General features: G+C 37.0%; 1 protein-coding gene and 1 pseudogene across 1 annotated transcript; both read right to left on the bottom strand.

Annotated features, from left to right (window-relative positions):
* Positions 1-994: 994 nt before the first annotated feature.
* On the bottom strand, positions 995-10672 carry LOC127078877 (DExH-box ATP-dependent RNA helicase DExH3-like; annotated as a pseudogene).
* Positions 10673-16847: 6175 nt separating this feature from the next.
* Positions 16848-17585, bottom strand: LOC127087715 (14 kDa proline-rich protein DC2.15). The gene has a single exon (XM_051028649.1). The coding sequence runs from the start codon at positions 17537-17539 to the stop codon at positions 17144-17146; it is 396 nt and encodes a 131-aa protein (XP_050884606.1). The 5' UTR covers positions 17540-17585; the 3' UTR covers positions 16848-17143.
* Between the last annotated feature and the right edge of the window lie 1683 nt (positions 17586-19268).

Here is a 19268-nt window from a genome sequence, read left to right on the forward strand (position 1 = left end):
TGGATAGAACCAAAAAGATTAAAACTCGTTGTGGCGAGGGAAGTAGCGAAGTATTCGCTAGGCGAGCATCCAGCGAGCAAGTAGCGAACACTTCCAGTAGCAAAAAGATCAAAACTCGCTGTGGCGAAGGAAGTAGCGAACACTTCCAGTAACAAAAACATCAAGACTCGCTGGAGCGAATGAGAGAAGCGAGGGCTTCGCCTAGCGAGCATGACAGCTCAGCAACCATTTCTATAAGTAGTATGGGCTACTTTTTGGAACAAAACATATATACTTTTTTTGAATCATCTTTTTACTTGTTTTTTGCTTAGAGGTGATTTTTGTGCCCTAGAAACCTCATTTCTCATTCTTCTTCTTCTCTTGACAATATTTTACAAAAAGAAGTTGGATTCCCATCCAATCTCGATTCTTCGACTCGGATGTTGATCAACCTTCTTCCGAAACTTGTTGTTCAAGCTACCATGAAAATGAGTAGCTAAGTTTTTCATTTTGTCAAGGTTAGATGTAGATGATCATAAGATTTGTATGTATATGGGGTGATCTTCATTTGTAAACTCTTTGATGATGAATGTATGGTGAAAACCTTGTTTTATTGATAACTCTTTGTGTTGGTTTATTATTGAAAGGTGTTTTCCAACTCTTGACCTAGGTTTTCATCCATCCTTGTTCTTTAGCTAGAGATAGTTTTGAATGAGTTTGTTCACTAAAAAGTTAAACCTAAAAGTTGTCATTTTGATAGATTGTGTGAGAAATCAACAATGGATCAAAAATGGGAAAATCCACAATGTCTGTTAGAGATAAACACATTGGGAGGATTTTGTGATTGTGTTTATCATCTAATGGAGTTTATGAGTTTTGTTTGATCGAACATATGCATGCAAAGTGATCGTCGAACCCTAACTTTGACAATCTTTCTCAAATCGTAAAATCAAAACTTTTACCGCAATTTCTTACTTTTTATACAAGTTACCGTAACCGAAAACTAAAACCCCCTTGTTACTATAAGTTAAGAACTTAACAACTGTCAAACGGCGGCAATATCACATAATCCCTGTGGAGACGATAACAAATTCCGATACTCTATCCCTGCACTAACAGCTCTGCATGTGGTATCCAGATGAACTTCATCACCAAAATGACTATAAGTTGTCTTGGATCAATGTTGGTTATATATTAACAACAATCTGAACAAATGTCTGTACTATCTGAGAAGCAGACACAGGAAGGGACAGTATTTCAATGACAACAGTCTCAAGAACCAGCTGAGTATATGTGCCAGGATCCCTGAATTTGGTAGAATGCCTTTTGGCCCTCAGAAGCATTTGGTAGTCCAGACTGATATACTACCGGCGGTTTGTTTTGGGCCGTACGCAGTGCACTGTTTGATGCGGTAAGTGCTTCTTATCAGCATAGTGTGCCGGCATTTGAGATGTTGAGTGCATGTCTCAACAAATCAGCCGTTGTTGGTCTGTGTTCAGGGTTTCCTCAACATGCTCTTGATAAGTTGCTTCAGTGTGGAAGAGTAAGCAATTGGCAATGGAGAAATAGAGGATCTACTTATTTTATTGATAACTTCAGCGTTGTCCGGAGCGCGAAATGCTGGTTGATGTGCAATAGTTTCAAACATGCAGCAACCAAGCAACCATATCTCAGATTTATAACCATACGGCATATCAACAAAGATCTCATGACACATGTAACTTAGAGTTCCAAAAACCGTAGAAGCAGGATCGTCTGTGTCAAGTAGCTTCGCAAGACCAAAGTCACCTGGACGAATGCTTTTTATTTGTTTACATTTCCAGGCTTGCGTTTGGAGCTTGTTGCTTGTGGATGTACGTGCTGCAACTTATTTCAGCAGGAACAGTAGAGTTGTCATTTGCCACTCCATCATGCTTCCAGCTGGGTAAATTTGAATAGGCATTTGAATCCTCTTCTTGTTTTAAATGTATTGCTATTGTCGACGTTTTTTTTCGCCGGTATCTCAATGTGCTGCTGTTTAGTTTCACAATCTCGGATGCTGCCGTTATCATTGCACTGCCTTTGGAGTTTGGCTTTTGGTGGTTTGTTCCATCTTTTGTGAACTTATTCTCGTCGTTAGAGGCCTTAGGCTTCCGGCTGTCATGGCCAAACACAAATCTACCTTCACACTGATCCCCTGAGACCAATTCCTGAACAGCTAGCATCAAGTACTTCCCTTCCTTATGAATGTCAATGTTAGGATCTTCTAGCTTCTTTTGGATAAGCTTATCAAGTTCTTCCTTGAGCTTCAAATAGAAATCAGCTAAATTAGGATCCAAAAAGAAGTCAACATACCCATCTAACATTTTCAGATGCCCGGTCTGTATCCCATTACTTAGAGTACCGCCAAATAGGATAAGTATTGAATCAGATACACCAGTGGAATCACGGATGAAAACAGCACTGACCTTTACTTTCTCACCAAAAACCAACCATGGGTAAGGAATAGTCTGGTACCGTGCATTCACTGAGTTTGCATATAATAAAACCTGGCCATCGTCCATTGTCTTAAATGACATGGATGTCTCCTTGTGCACCACTAATGATATGCCAGGAAAGTGTCCAGAACATATGACATCACGTACAAGAGATTGATTATGACTCAATTTGTTATTAATGCTTGCATCTGTATCTACCAAGCCAGCTTCTTTCAAGATGAAGCTGAATTGCTTCCGAAGAGAATGAATTGCCTGAAGAGTTTGGGCTGAGAGAAAAAATTTCCAACAGTATTCATAAGTTGATCCTTCTCTTTCAGCATCTTTCCATCCTTCATATGCTCGAACAAGAGCCATATATGATCACTGTAATCTTTAGCAGAAAACCTAGACTTAGCAGTCCCTGCTAAATCTCTCTTGTCTTGGGGCAAGAGGAAAGGATCTCTGACACTAAGGCCGGCAACTATTGTAAGAACAGGATCAAAGCACCGAAATATAGCCCCCATTATCAGCATTTTTCCCAGCTTGGGATCTACAGGAAGTATGGAGAGAAACTTCCCAAGATTGGTAAGATTTTCTTTTTCATCTAACGCTCCAATCATCGTGAGAAAACCAATAGCATTTTGAACGACACGTGGCTTTGGTGCCTGCAAAGTTGATGATAGGAATTCTCCAATGCTCTCAACTTGCAAACTTTTTATTTGCAAGCAAAGAGAGTTCAGGGGTGTTCTCAAAAGTTCAGGAAGTTGATATTCATAAAAAGCTTCATAAACACATTTGGGGTAAATGTGGTAGGATTCTCCTGGCTGCACGCGACCGGCCCTACCTCTTCCCTGCCGTGCAGATGCTCGTGAAATCCAAGAAGGTAGTAGACATAGTGTGTTATTCAAAGCATCATAAGTGGTCTCTTTTGCTTTTCCACAGTCGACAACAAAAACTATGTCGTTGATCGTAATACTTGCCTCTGCCATATTTGTAGCAAGTACTATTTTCCTTACATTTGGAGGCGCTCTATCGAAAATGAGTTCCTGTTCAGAAGTTGCCATTGAACCATGGCATGTTTAAAGCAGAACCCTATTGGGATCTCCTAAAAGAGGATGTGCTTTAAGCTGATCTCTTAAACAGCTTATATCCTCCCACCCAGTCATAAATACTAAGACAACACCAGATCTTTCCTTCCGACATATATGGCATAGAACAGCCTCAATGAGATTAAATCCTATGTAATCCGGTGCCCAAGAAGATAATGAATCACGTGTCTTGGGACTATAGTTCTTGAAGCTTGATTTAGAAAGAGCATCCTCAACAAGAGCAGTGATCTGGTTTTTCCTCTTACGTGGTGCAAGCTGCTTTTGTGTTTTCCACAATTTATCTTGCCCATAATCATCAACTTGGTTGAAAGAAGACAATTTATATCCAGTCATTTCCAAAACATCTTCTAAAAAGTGAGCTCTTACAGGATAGGTGAAACCCGGGATATGAAATGTTGGTGCACCTCCAAAACAATTTGAAAAAAGTTCCGCATTCAAAGTGGCACTCATCACTACCAATCTTAAATCACGGCGACGTGGAAGAAGATCCTTCAGCACAATTAGTAAGAAGTCTTCATTCATGCCTCGCTCATGAATTTCATCCACAAACCATGGGTTATACCACTTAGATTCCGATCACTCAGCAACCTTCGAAGTAGTATACCGCTGGTACAAAATAACAGATGGGTGTTTTTGTTGGAATAAATTTAAATGTGTATGGGGAGTTCAAAAGTTTATTTTCTTGGGTAATCAAACTATCCTAGGGACCTGATAGTATTCATTACTGCATTTAATTACTTGTCCTTTCTTGTCTGGCCTTATCTCTATATAAGGACCAAACCTCTTTGTAAAACATTAAGACATTTTGAATATAAGTGAAGATTGTAGAGAAAAGTTTGTTCCTCCTCCCTCCGTCTAAAACCATATATCTTGTGTCTTCAAATTGGTATCAGAGTTCATGGCGAGCCTGACCAGTCAAATGCCGTTGCCACGGCTGACGAAGTCCAATTATGAGAATTGGAGCATCCAGATGAAAGCGTTGCTGGGCTCATTGGATGCGTGGGAAGTCACCAATGATGGCTTTGAAGATCCAGGTAACACAACAGGTCTCAATGCCGCCCAGACGAAGGCGTTGAAAGAGACGCGGGCGAAAGACAAAACAACATTATACATGCTGTTCAGAGCAGTGGACGAATCAGCATTCGAAAAGATTGCTGGTTCAACCACGTCGAAGGGGGCCTGGGACACTTTAGAGAAAGCGTACAGAGGAGCAGACAGAGTGAAGCAAGTTAGATTGCAAACTCTTCGAGGGGAGATGGAGAGGATGAAGATGAAGGAGACAGAGTCCGTAGCGGACTATATTACGCGCGTGCAGACAGTGGCGAATCAGATGAGTCGAAATGGAGAGGCAATGACAGAGGGCCGAATTGTCGAAAAGATTCTAAGATCTTTAACGGACAAGTTCGAAAACATTGTGTGCGCTATAGAGGAAGCAAAGGACCTTTCGACAATCACTGTCGAAGAGGTTGCTGGGTCGCTCGAAGCACATGAGCAGCGAAAAATGAAAAAGAAAGAAGAGGCAATCGAAGAGGCAGATTCGAGCAGAGATGAAAAGGCACTCTTCTCTCAAAACTGGAGAGGGAGAGGACGTGGTCATGGAGGACGTGATGGCGGTCGAAGCTACCAAAACTATAGTTTCGACAGAGGACAATCTAGCCAACAAAACTGGCATGGTAGAGGTCGAAATCAAAGAGGTGGAAGAACAAATTACAACAGTATCGAATGCTATAAGTGCAACAAACAGGGGCATTACGCGAAGGATTGCAATTCCTACAGTTGCCACAACTGTGGAAAGATGGGACATCTTGCAAGAGACTGTCGATCGAGGAGGAGAGTTGAAGAAACGTCTAACTTTGCCCTAGAATCAGAATCGAACTCGGGACCTCTCGCACCCAAATCGAATGAAGGATTCTTGTTAATGGCGTAGAAGGAAGAAGATGTAGAGAGTGACACAATGTGGTACCTCGACTCAGGTGCAAGCAATCACATGTGTGGTCACAAACACCTGTTCAAAGAATTAAAGACTGTCGAAGATGGACACGTCTCATTTGGAGATGCCTCGAAGGTGAAGGTCGAAGGAAAAGGAACTATATGTTTCTTACAGAAAAAAGGTGTAGTAGGATCAATCGAAGGAGTCTACTATGTACCAAATCTCAAAGCAAATATCTTGAGTTTGGGACAACTAACAGAGAAGGGGTATTCGATACTCATGGAGGATCGAAACCTGCAGCTGAAGGACAAGACAGGACGTCTAGTTGCCTTAGTCGAAATGGGGAAGAATCGAATGTATAAGCTGAACCTGAAGAGCATTCGAGAGAAATGCTTGCATGTTAATGTCGAAGACCAAGCATCCCTATGGCACTTGCGTTTTGGACACTTACATCAGGCTGGACTAAGAAGACTGTCGAAGAAGAATATGGTGCATGGACTACCAGACGTGGAGTTCGATGAAAAATTCTGTGAAGACTGTGTTTTTGGCAAGCAAACCAGAACATCCTTTCAAAAGAAGGCAGAATATCAGGCAAAGCAAATTCTGGAACTAATCCACACTGACATATGTGGACCAATCACTCCAGAATCATTCAGTGGCAAGAAATACTTCATTTCTTTCATCGATGACTATTCGAGAAAGACTTGGGTGTATTTTCTGAAGGAGAAGTCTGAAGCATTCGAGACATTTAGAAAGTTTAAAGTGATGGTTGAAAATGCAACTGACAGACGCATCAAAGCGCTTCGATCAGACAGAGGAGGAGAATATACTTCGACAGCATTCATGAAGTACTGTGAGGAACAAGGCATAAGAAGATTTCTGACCACAGCATACTCACCTCAACAAAATGGAGTAGCTGAGAGGAAGAATCGAACAGTGCTTGATATGGTTCGATCAATGCTGAAGAGCAAGAACATGTCGAAGGAATTTTGGGCAGAAGCTGTACAATGTGCAGTTTATGTCCAGAATAGATGTCCTCACTCGAAGCTTGGAGACATAACACCTCAAGAAGCCTGGAGTGGACAGAAGCCAACTGTGTCTCACTTTAGAATTTTTGGAAGCGTGGCTTATGCACATGTGCCTGATCAAAGGAGAACGAAGCTGGAGGATAAGAGTCAGAAGTATATACTTATTGGGTATGATGAGAAATCGAAAGGCTATAGGCTTTTCGACCCAATAAACAAAAAGGTGATTGTAAGCAGGGACGTTCGAGTAAATAAAGCAAGCAGATGGGACTGGAGCAGTTCGATTGAAGCTCTCGTCGAAGAAGAAGAAGCAGCACCAGTTGTTGTGCCAACAGACACTTCGATAGAACCTGAAGATTCCGATGATGAAAATGAGCCTTCACAACCCAGATTAAGAAGTCTGCAAGATTTATATGAAAACACAGAAGAGGTACACCTTGTATGCTTGCTGACAGATACTGAAGATGTGAGTTTCGAAGAAGCTATGAGAAATCGAAACTGGAAGAATGCAATGGATGAAGAAATCAAAGCCATCGAAAAGAACAATACTTGGGAACTAGCAGAGTTACCAAAAGGAAGTCAGACTATTGGCGTGAAGTGGGTATTTAAGAAGAAGATGAATGCTGAAGGCGAGATCGAAAGATACAAAGCAAGGCTGGTAGCGAAAGGCTATAAGCAGAAAGCAGGAATTGATTATGATGAAGTGTTTGCGCCTGTTGCCAGAATGGAAACTATTCGATTACTCATTTCACATGCAGCTCAATACAAATGGCCAATACATCAGATGGATGTCAAGTCAGCGTTCCTGAATGGTGTGCTCGAAGAAGAAGTGTACGTCGAACAGCCACCAGGATATATGAAGATCGAAAGCGAAGGCAAAGTGCTGAGATTGAAGAAAGCACTCTATGGGCTGAAGCAAGCGCCAAGAGCGTGGAATACTCGAATAGACACGTACTTCAAAGAAAATGGTTTTCAACAATGTCCTTATGAACATGCTGTATATGTAAAGAAGGCTGGAGAAAGATTGCTGCTTGTTGCCCTCTACGTCGATGACCTGATTTTTCTGGGCAACAACAAACAGTTAATTGAAGAATTCAAAAGAGAAATGACACAGGAATTCGAGATGACAGACTTAGGTCTGATGAAATATTTTCTTGGACTGGAGGTTCGACAAGTAGAAGATGACATTTTTGTCTCTCAGGAAAAGTATGCCAAAGATATTCTGAAGAGGTTCAACATGGATAGCTGCAATCCAATCTCGACACCAATGGAACCTGGAGCAAAGCTTTCAAAATTTGATGGGGGAGAACGCGTCGAAGCGAACAAATTTCGAAGCTTGGTTGGAAGCCTCCGATACCTTACTTGCACAAGGCCTGACCTCTCACTAAGTGTGGGAATTGTGAGTCGATTCATGGAGGAACCAGTCTATGCTCACTGGAAAGCTTTAAAGAGAATTCTTCGATACGTCCAAGGAACTGTGTCACTTGGAATGTTTTATTCGAAGGCAGAAGAGTACAAGCTGACTGGATACTCAGATAGTGATTGGTGCGGAGATGTTGATGATCGAAAGAGCACCTCAGGCTATGTTTTCTTCATGGGAAACACTGCTTTCACATGGCTTTCGAGGAAGCAGCCAATTGTGACTCTCTCGACGTGTGAAGCTGAATACGTTGCAGCATCTTGGTGCGTGTGTCATGCAATTTGGCTGAGGAGATTGCTAAACAAAATAGAATCGAAGCAGGAAGACGCAACATTGATAAGAGTTGATAACAAATCTGCTATCGAACTGGCGAAGAATCCAGTAAATCACGAAAGGAGCAAGCACATTGACGTCCGCTTCCACTTCATTCGAGAACACGTGAAGGAAGGAAGTGTCGAACTAAAACATGTTGCAAGCAAGGACCAAGCAGCAGACATTTTGACCAAACCACTATCGAAGGAGCTGTTCGATAGAGGCAAGAAGATGTTGGGCATGATTGATCGGAAGAGCATTTAAATTTATGGGGGAGTTTTGTTGGAATAAATTTAAATGTGTATGGGGAGTTCAAAAGTTTATTCTCTTGGGTAATCAAACTATCCTAGGGACCTGATAGTATTCATTACTGCATTTAATTACTTGTCCTTTCTTGTCTGGCCTTATCTCTATATAAGGACCAGACCTCTTTGTAAAACATTAAGACATTTTGAATATAAGTGAAGATTGTAGAGAAAAGTCTGTTCCTCCTCCCTCCGTCTAAAACCATATATCTTGTGTCTTCAGTTTTTCCCTCTCATTCCTTCTAACCGAACTTTGAAACCAACTGTTTCACCCAGAGACTCTCCTCTCTCTGCTGACACTCTCTCAGCCACTGCCATAGCAGATATCCTTCGAGGTTGTGTGCAAATAATGCTGCAAATTGCCCCACAGCCGGACTCTATCTCTGACTCTAATATATATTGAGGAAGTTGAGTCGTTTTACCACAGCCAGTCTCTCCAGATATAACTATTACCTGATTACGTGCTATAGCTTGTAGTGAACCTTCCTTCTCCTTAAATGAAGGTAAAGACTTCCGGAATTCCAGCATCTTCTTGCCTTCAGGAGATTCCTGCCAAAATATTTGCATATTACGCATCCTCAAACTCCTCTTCAGGAGAACCTTTTCCATAACAGACTCGTCCACAAAAGAATTGGCATTTTCATTCATTTCTATATCTTTAACCTGATTGGTGGAATTAACACTATCCAAACAGTCAGTTGTCTTTTCAGAACTTAATTGCAGCCTATCAAGGTACTCCTGCACTAAACCCTCCTGTCTTTTCCAAACAGTTCACTGTAAAGTCCCCATTTCTCTCTCCTATCATCCTGGTAAAGAACATATTTTATGGAAGGGTTGATTTTCATTTCCTCCTCGAGCTCATGTATGTGAAATTTCTTTGAATTATGAATGAATGAGAAAATGAATATGAATGATGACCCAACACAAAATGTTTTGCACTTTGGGGGGGGGGGGGGGTGAAAACTAGTAATAAGACAAATGAAAGATGAATAATCACCTTGATGAAATTGGGACAAAAGATGAAACATGAGGTTCATTTGATCCTAATAGGTGAAAGAGGTTTCAAATCTCGCATGGCTAAAGAGATTAATCATCTCATACCAAAATAAAGAAACAGAAACCAAAAGACAGACATTGACTGGTCGTGGTAACAAGTCCAACAACTGATGTTGATGGGTATCGTCATGACCAGATGGAATGGTCATGAAAAAAAAATGCAAACGAATGATTGATGGAAAAAAATTTCAGGGCCAAAATCGGGGTATGACAGACGGATATTTCTTAATCATCATCTTCTACAGGTATTCTCAGTCCACACAGGCATAATATTGACTATGAGATCAACACCCTTAGACGTGAAGTCACAACTCTACGCCAGGAAATTCAAGATCAAACTGACAGAATTGTAGAGCAAATCAACCACCTATTTAAGGAGATTTATTCCTTACGTAGAGCAATAGATCCTGCAGCTAGGCACCATGGTAATTGATGTTTCCCTTTGTCTTTATTTCCTTCTGCTTTCACAGAAACATTGAGGAAAATGTTCCATTTAAGTGTGAGGGAAGATATATTTCACACTTTCCGCTTTTCAATTTTATTTGTTTTCTGCAATTACATTTTAATTTTGGTCGTCCAATCATCAACAATAAACAAAGTGTTGCGTGGAAGGCAACCCATAATTTTTTTATCCAATTCAATTAAAAAAAAATTCACTTTAAATTTTTTATTAATTCTCATTTTTCTTATTTTAATTTTATTTTCTACAATTTCTTTTTCCAAATTCTGCTATATTAATCCTTAAGTAGGAGCAAAAGCAAGTGAAAGCCCCAAAAGTCACTAAAAACGCTTCAGATAGGTCCATGGCGTTCACCATGAACTCATGGTGTTCTCCATGGGCTTCAAAAGTGTGGAAACTCATTTTCAAAACTCATGGCGTTCGCCACAGGGTCATGGCATTCGCCATGAACCTTGAACGCGCTAAAATCAGATTTTTAACCCCTTTTGCCTTTAAAACTTCATCTTCCCAACTTCCACCTACTCCTAATCATTCTTTCACTATACCCACTCACAATTACTATCTCTTTTTCCCAAAACCTTCAAATTCCAAAACTTTCCCTCTTCTAAACTCCACTCCATCAGTCCTACATAAATCCAAACTCATACTAAACCTCCACATCTTTTACTTCCATTATTCTTACTCACAAACTTACCTCCTCAAACACCAATTTCTATTTCTCAAACTCTCAATAATGGCTCAAGGAGGAAATGTTGATTTTAATGGTATTACATTTCATGATAGAAGAGACAGTGAAAAGCAAAGAAGACGTTATGAAGCTCTTCTGTACTGGGAAATTGTTCCGACAAGGTACGCACATGACCCTTGTTTATGCACCTTAGGACTTTATGATAGCGTGCATTGGTTGTTGAAGAGGTTAGGTTTATCACATTTTTTTGCACGAAAAGGTCCCACTTATACTAGAATCACATTAGAGTTTCTAAACTCTCTTGTTTACACCATATAGATAACGACTGCTAGCACTGTAGGCACAAACATTTTTTGCATGTTTAATAAAGAATATCAGTTTAGTCTAGATCAAATAGCTGACCTGTTGCAATTTCCTTATGGTGAGAGTGTTATTTGTGAGACCCCGTTAGACACTAATTGGGCACACGAATTTGATCATTTCTGGGAACAATTAGCCGGTAATCTTGTTGATAGCTTTGAGGGAAATAACGCAACTCATGTCCATAACCCGACTATCATATATTTTTTTCAAATTTTGGCACATTCCATTTTTGGCCGCGAATAAAAATAGGATTAATGCAAAAGAGTTTGTTTTATATTCATTATGTTTTTGTACCTACAGGGGTTAATTCAACCCCGTTTATACTGGCTCATATGCAAGCAGATCGCATTGCTAAAAATGGGCCTATTTCTTTTGGAGGAATGATTACCTCCATAGCTCGCGCTTTAGGCTTAGAGGCGGAGCTTGCTACACTGATGCATTATGTCATTCCTTCCTTAGACATTGATGCATTCTGTCATATGTGGTTGATTAAAAATATGAGAGATGAGAGATATTCGTTGATGATTGGTAACAGAGAGGTTCCTAGTATTATTTTACCTTTCCTGAACCGCACTGATGTGCAAAAGAAGGCTAATTTGATTTATAACCCGAATGTCGGTACTTATACTGGACCGGTGCCCATGGACATTCCTGAGAATGTCGATGCTGATGGTGCCACTGATGATGAGTATGACCATAAAGAGCGAGGCTCGCATGTTCATGAGCCATCACTATACCATTCCCCCCTTATTCCTGATTCACATGCACACACTGCACCATATTTTTATGCCATTTTGCTGGTACTTCTACCAGAGTCGCACACGCTACACTTGATGACATACTTAAAGAGATGTGCATTTGGAATGGCATAGATGTCGAGAGTGATAACCTGATTTATGTCATGCATCAGCAATAAACATATATGATGCAACATATGAATCAAATGCAAACACATTAAACTAATATGATGGAGAATATGGGTCAAATGCAAGCTTTTATAAAAATATTGAGGACAATGTTTGGCTCAAGTGTGGGGGAGGAACTTTATAGATTTATTTTTTTATTTCTTTCTAGTTAGATTTACCGCTTTTCTAGTTTATTTCATGTTAAGTAGATTTTACTATTTTTTTAGTTTAATTGTTATGTTTGTTGAGTCATTGCATGTGATGTCGAGTCTTTATATGTGGTTTATAGTTGTTTATTGATTCTCCCAATTTCTTGAGCCATAACAAAAAAAATTCTTTATAAGAGTTGAAAACTTATTGCATTATTAGAAAATATATAGGCTACAAATGAAATTGAGGTTAGATTGAGGAGACTTGGGAAAACTATACAAAATTGGTATCGTTACAACACCTCAAGTTACTCAAATATGGAGATCGATTTGAGTATCTATTATATCCATAGCCTTGAGTTCTCATTCTCTAATAGTCCTTGAGTAATTTATCTAAGCAGCCAACACCATCCTAAACACACACTACATAGGGAAGTTGATGCAAATAAGTGAATGATCACGAGCTTTAAAAAAAAGAATAAAAAGGGAATGTTCTTTATAAGTTAGGTGACCATCACCCGGTCATTTAATCCAATGGTATCTAGTCCTTCTATTTGATAATGAATTAAGCCAAAGTGTGCAAGAAAAGAAAGAAATAATAAGATCATAGTCACTAACATATTTTCCTATTATGAGTGTGAAAGGATAACGGGCTTAATGTTATTTCACTAGAATGAAAATAGGCGAAAAAGATAATGCTATTGTTTTTAAGTCTTTACATTATAATGCTGCATTTTTCAAAGATTTTCATGTATGTAACAGCTTACTTGAGGACATGCAAAGGTTCAAATATGAGGGAGTTTGATAACCATGAAAAATATGACGTTTCTGACTCGATACACATGTCATTTTAGTCTATTTTATTTCCATTTTATGGTTTTATGTCAGTATATTATGCCTATTATAGGTATTTTTTAAGTATGAATATTCGTGCGAGAAATCGGGATGAAAATGACAAAGAACGGAGAAAAAAAAGCAAACTATGCACTCATGGCGTTCACCATGGTGTTTGGCATGACGTGGCAGTCATGGCGCCACCTAAGCACGAAGAAAAAGACAAAAAGGACCTAGTTCAACACTCATGCATTTTCCATGAGGCCATAACATTCGCCATAGACCTTGCAACCCACGTCCTACCAGTTTTGCACTCATGTTTTCCGCCATGGACTTTGAGGCTAGAAAATAACATCTGCCATACTCAATCTTCCCCCACTTAAACTAATATCTCTTCCACTACTCCTACATGATTTCAGACTCTTTTCATCAGTTCCCTACACTATATATAGCCATAAAACTTAAGTTTTCATCATCCAAGTTATTGAAGTTTTAGAGCAATTATTTTTAGACAAAAATTATATTATAAAAGCTGCAGTTTCTCAAATTTAAGAACGGTTGCATCTTAGAATTAGGAATTTTTATATGTGTATTTGAATCAACATTTCAACAATCTTGTCGGAATTCTTTTGCAATTTAATTTTAGAATCAATTTTAATTCAGCTTTTATTTCCAGATTCTATTTTATTTACAACTTTAATTTTAAACTCTATTATTTTTCTTGTTATTATTTTTCTCAGAAGCTACTATTAATTTTCAGTATTCATTATTATTGTGGCTAATTTTTCAATTTTAGTTATTGTTTATTGTAATTGCTATTAATTTTCAGTATTGATTTGCATTGTTTTTACTCTACACACACATATACAATTACATGGGTATTGCGTGATTCATTCACTTCTATGTATGTTTGGTTACTTTTATATATATATATATATATATATATATATATATATATATATATATATATATATTATATATATATATATATATATATTATATATATATATATATATATATATATAATATATATATATATATATATATATATTATATATATATATATATATATATATATATATATATATATATATTATATATATATATATATTGTTTATGTTCTTTTAATAGATTAATTTTATGTATGGTTTAATATATTTACGATTAAATTTTAGTTGTTTTTCATAAATATGTTCGACTAGATTCTTAGAGTATGAGATGGTCATGGAAGAGATGATTACCTAATGGAAAATAGAAGTGGAATGGAATCTGATATGTGATGAAACTTTGTCTCCTTGCCACGAAATTCCAATGCTCCTTTAGGGTTAAGGTTTCAGCTTCTTAAATAGGGTGGATTAGGTGTTCTCATGGGCTTTTTAATAAGTGATTTATCCATAAGAATAAAAGTGTGAAGTGAGGTGTAAAATGTTGTTTTTTTGGGCCAAACTTAAGTGAATAGATGTCCAATGCATGGCCAAAAGAGGTAAAAAAAACATGACTGGTTTGTGCAGCATGCTTAGAAAATCTGATTGGGTCAGCCAGACCCAAAATCTGCCTAGAAAATCAAGTCATGCTGCCCACTTCAAATGAATGTATCTCTCAAACCATGGATCCAAATGAGATGATTCCGAAAGGATGTGAAAGAGGACATGGCAAGAAGTCTTGACAAATTTTGAAGATTTTGGACTTAGAAAATTTTCTAAGTGTCCTAAAAAAATGTCTCACTTTGACTAAGCATAACTTTCTCAATTCTAATCCGAATGGAGCAAACTTTATATCTCTAGAAAGCTTGGAACAAGAGGAACAACTTTCATGTTGGAGAAATTTTCAAATGGAGCGGACCGTTGTTTCGGCGGGACTCGGTCAAAACCATTGCACCATTACAATCAACTGTGATTCAAAAATTCCACTAAATGAATTTAATCATTATCATTCCTAAAATCAATATTTTGGAAATCTCACCGACACTTTTTGGTTTGTTACTTTCAAGAGTAGATGTAGTATCTTGATTAGGGATGTCAATTTGCATTTGTTAACGGGGATCCCCGTGGGGATTATCTGTTCAAAGCTTCGAATTTGGAGATTGTTTCCCCCTTGGAGACGGGGATGGAGGGAAAAGTTCCCCCGATGATAGTTTGTGGCGAGGATCGGAGAAGTACCCTTCATCCTATAGATTCTCTGACCCCAACCATATTATTTAACTTTTATATATAATAATATATTATATAACACATTATTATATAATTTTGCTTGTGTTTTTAAAAAAATAAATAATATATTAGGAAATGAAGAGTCATCGGTGAATCATTTTATTTTTTATTTTCATTGTATAATGTATAGTTTTACTATCCAAGTATCCAACCCTAAAATAGTACACCCATTATTTATTGTGTACAAACCATATCTTCTCTTTTCTCAATTCTCTTTGTCTCCTTCAATCCTCATCTTTCTTTTTCCATCATCATCACAACAACCACTCTCATTTGTTTATTATATTTATGGTAGTTACTCTTCAACTCTACTATACTTCAATTAGTAACTTGTTTCTCATTGAATTAGTAAATTAGATAGTTTGTTTTCGTAATTGCAAATAATTTTATATATTTTTTTGTTATTGAAGCAAGATGTATTTTTATTTATAAAAGAAATGTAAAATATATGTATTTTTTAAAAAAAGAAAAAAAATAACAAAATACTAATGTCATAGTTTTGATCGAAAGTATAGAAATTTTTTTATGATTCGATCTCCTGGATCTCCGATTCTCCGTGGGGATGGGGATGGATAAAAATATTCTCTCATGACGGAGATCAAGGACGGGGCTGAGCGGGAAGTGGGAAAACATCCTTCTCACATTCCCTGCCCCGTTGACATCCCTAATCTTGATTCTTTTGGAGTGAATGTTAATATTATATAGAGACGCTGGACAAAACTTGAAAAGACCCAAAAATTGGTCAAAGACATCTAGGAGCTACACACCTCGGTTTCTACTAATTTGAAGATTGTTCTTCATTTTACTTTTATTGTACCAGACTTCTAAATGCCACATCAATCTCCTATTATCATCTATTGTGACAATAAATCAACTTTACACAGCTAATATGGTTTTCCACAAACAAACAAAACACATTGAGTTAGATCGTCATATATAGTTCAAGACAGAATGAAAGTAGGAGTTGTTGTTCATTTGCTATTAGTAACATCGAAATAGCGGGTTAGAGATATCCTAATCAAGTCCCATTAAATAGTCTACAAGTTAAATTAGGAATGATTACACTCTACTTTGAGGGGATGTTAAATGTGAAGAGAAGAGAAGATTGTTGAGAACAATGTAAGTTAGTTAGCCTTGGGATTGTAACTTCCATATCAGAATTTTAACTAACTTGAAAACCAGTTAGAAAGCTATTATGTGACTTCTAACTTGGCTTACTTGATGTAGAAGCTAGAGTACATAAACTATAAAGTTTATTTAGATTATGAGTAATACAAAATGTATAATCTAGCTTCCTTATCTCAATCATGGTGTTTCCACTGTATTCTTTTCATGCTTAATTACAAGCAACTACCTTGCAGCCACTTATCCTTTAAAAAAAACAAATGTGGTATATATATATATATATATATATAATATATATATATATATATATATATATATAATATATATATATATATATATATATATATATATATATATATATATATATATATATATATATATATAATATATATATATATATATATGTTGAAATGCTAAGAAATTTTGCTTCTTTTGGCTAAGATTTAATTGCCTAGAATTTACAAATGAAAATTATAACGATTTAAACAAACGCAACATTTCATAATATATCACTGAAAATATAAGACAATAATTTGGGAAAACAATCTTACCCAATTATTAGTTTAATGAAACATCTCAATTAACAGATCTACACACATTAATGTTTGAACAAATTACACATTAACAACTGACATAAAATAAGTTTAAAAAATTGGTAGTAACACGTTCTTCAACCGATAACATAGCAAAATGTTTTTACTAAAAGCGTTAGAGAATGTGTTGCTAACAATTCTTTAAAACACAAACATTTCTCTTGTACGAGAAACAATTATTATAGTGCACGTATATACTTATTCGACAACAGACACAAAACCTCTTAGACGCATTGAAAATCAGAAGGAACGGTTTTCTGACAAGCACTAAGGATCAAACTGAGCGCGATAGGCACATTCAAGTTGATTCCAAGCACATTGCCCTTAAGTGCGGTACAAAGACATATTGCGGCTTCCAAGTCAGCCAAACCTTTGATCAATGCGCAACAAGTACTACCCGAAGGAGGGTCTCCGATAACAATATTAACCAACCCTAATAGGTCGGCACAAACCCCTAACTTTAAGGTGTCCTTAGGGCAGGAACTTTGGGAAGACGGTGGAGAAGCAGCGGGTGAAGGTTTTGGATTTGGTGATGGTGGACAACCATTAGCATCAGTGAATGTTGAGTAGGAAAGAAGAGAAAGCACTAAAACTACTAAAGAGAATTTGTTGAAAGCCATGATTATTGTTTACAAACTAAATGTAGCAGTATGTGTTGATTGAAGTTGAGTTTGTTAATGTTTTTATAGGCAAAAATAAAAAATATTGTAAGGTGGACGTTAAAAATCTAAGTGAGTGGAAGTGAGTGAATAGTGTGATAATGTTAGTACTTTTGTAAACTTATGAAAAAATATAGGTTTTACAATATTTTGGCTGAATATGGTACGTGTCTTTTTTTCAATAGTTATTATCTCTATGATCCAATGCTGATAAATTCAAAAGGAGGAAGGGGGTAGTGTTGTTTTCTACCACACTAAAATAAGGTTCTCATTTCATGGGAAGTGATAATATTTTGAAGGCTATGATGATGAGAATGTCCAACAGTCACAAATTTACGTACTAGCTTGTCTTCTTCACATGAAAGGTGCAGCTTTGGCTTATGTGCATGTGCAATAAAGGTGAAAAATCACATTGATTCATTTCATCCTCTAGTCACATGCTTCCTAAGTGTGACCCCTGTATTCCATTCTACATTTCATTCTCTACTGCCATGTTTCCTAAGAATGACCTAACTAAGACTGCACACACCAGTAACATCATTTCACATACATTTACATAGCTTCTATAAATAAACGCACACTCAAATTCAATAAATATAATTGGTCATCACGCCTATAGCCCAATATGTTAAACACATATATGACATCTTCTTCTTATTTGAAGAGTGCTTAATGCATGAAGAGTAAAGCTTGATACAAGAACTATCCCTCTTTCCATGTGTTTTAGGTATTATGTATTATTTCTACACAAATAATAATAAAAAAAAGGCATGGCAGGTGGTCTTCGATGTCGGGTCAATTTGGGGAAATATTTTTATTTTGGCGTTTTTTTAAGAGCAACACACATTTGTGAGACATACATCGTATATTCACCCCAAAACATTAAAGTGATAGGTATGTGGATTCTCCCTATTATAAATGCTAAAGTCTTCACATTTTTAATCAATGTGGGACTTCCCTACCCTACTCACACTTGTTACTCTAAACATTCGAAAGACCAATCAGATTCACATATAAAGGTGTGAATCAAGGTTCGAAGGTAAATTTAACTAGGATTTATGAGAATGAGAGGTGTCTGCAAGCACTCTAACGTCTAATTTAGTGTCCGTTGAAAGTGAGAAGTTTTAGGATTAGATTAATGTGTAATTTTATGTGATATGCTTTATAGCATAGTTCTAGGATGTTCAAAAACCTATTACTTTTTGCTTTAGACACCGTAAAAAATAACAATAACATATTGTCAGTACATCCTTTCAAGTACGATCTATTGCGCATCAAATGAGTGTCACTCTAGGTAAATACTAAATAGATACATCTCTGGATATTTTCAACAAATATATTGATACTTGATCAGCCCATGAGACATTTCAGAGATGTATTTTCGGAATTTTGGGGTGAGATTTTGAAATTTTCTATCGCATTTGCATGTCAGATATTTCTGGATATGCATCTCCGGAATAAGTTGATAAAACACTAAGCTGAATTATCACATAATCATATTTGTTTTCCACTCAAAACTCTCACATTCTGAATCCAAAATTTCACTCCAAATTATCAATCTTGTGTTTTATCACATCAAATGGAGCAAAAGAAGTTATAATTCCAGGTAAAGATCGTTTATTTCAAGTCTCATTACTCACATTAATCTTATTTTCTGTCTGAAAAACGTGTGTTTATTCTGGAGATATAT

The sequence above is a fragment of the Lathyrus oleraceus genome, chromosome 5 (assembly GCF_024323335.1).
Source record: "Lathyrus oleraceus cultivar Zhongwan6 chromosome 5, CAAS_Psat_ZW6_1.0, whole genome shotgun sequence".
In the NCBI taxonomy this organism is placed as follows: Eukaryota; Viridiplantae; Streptophyta; class Magnoliopsida; order Fabales; family Fabaceae; genus Lathyrus; species Lathyrus oleraceus.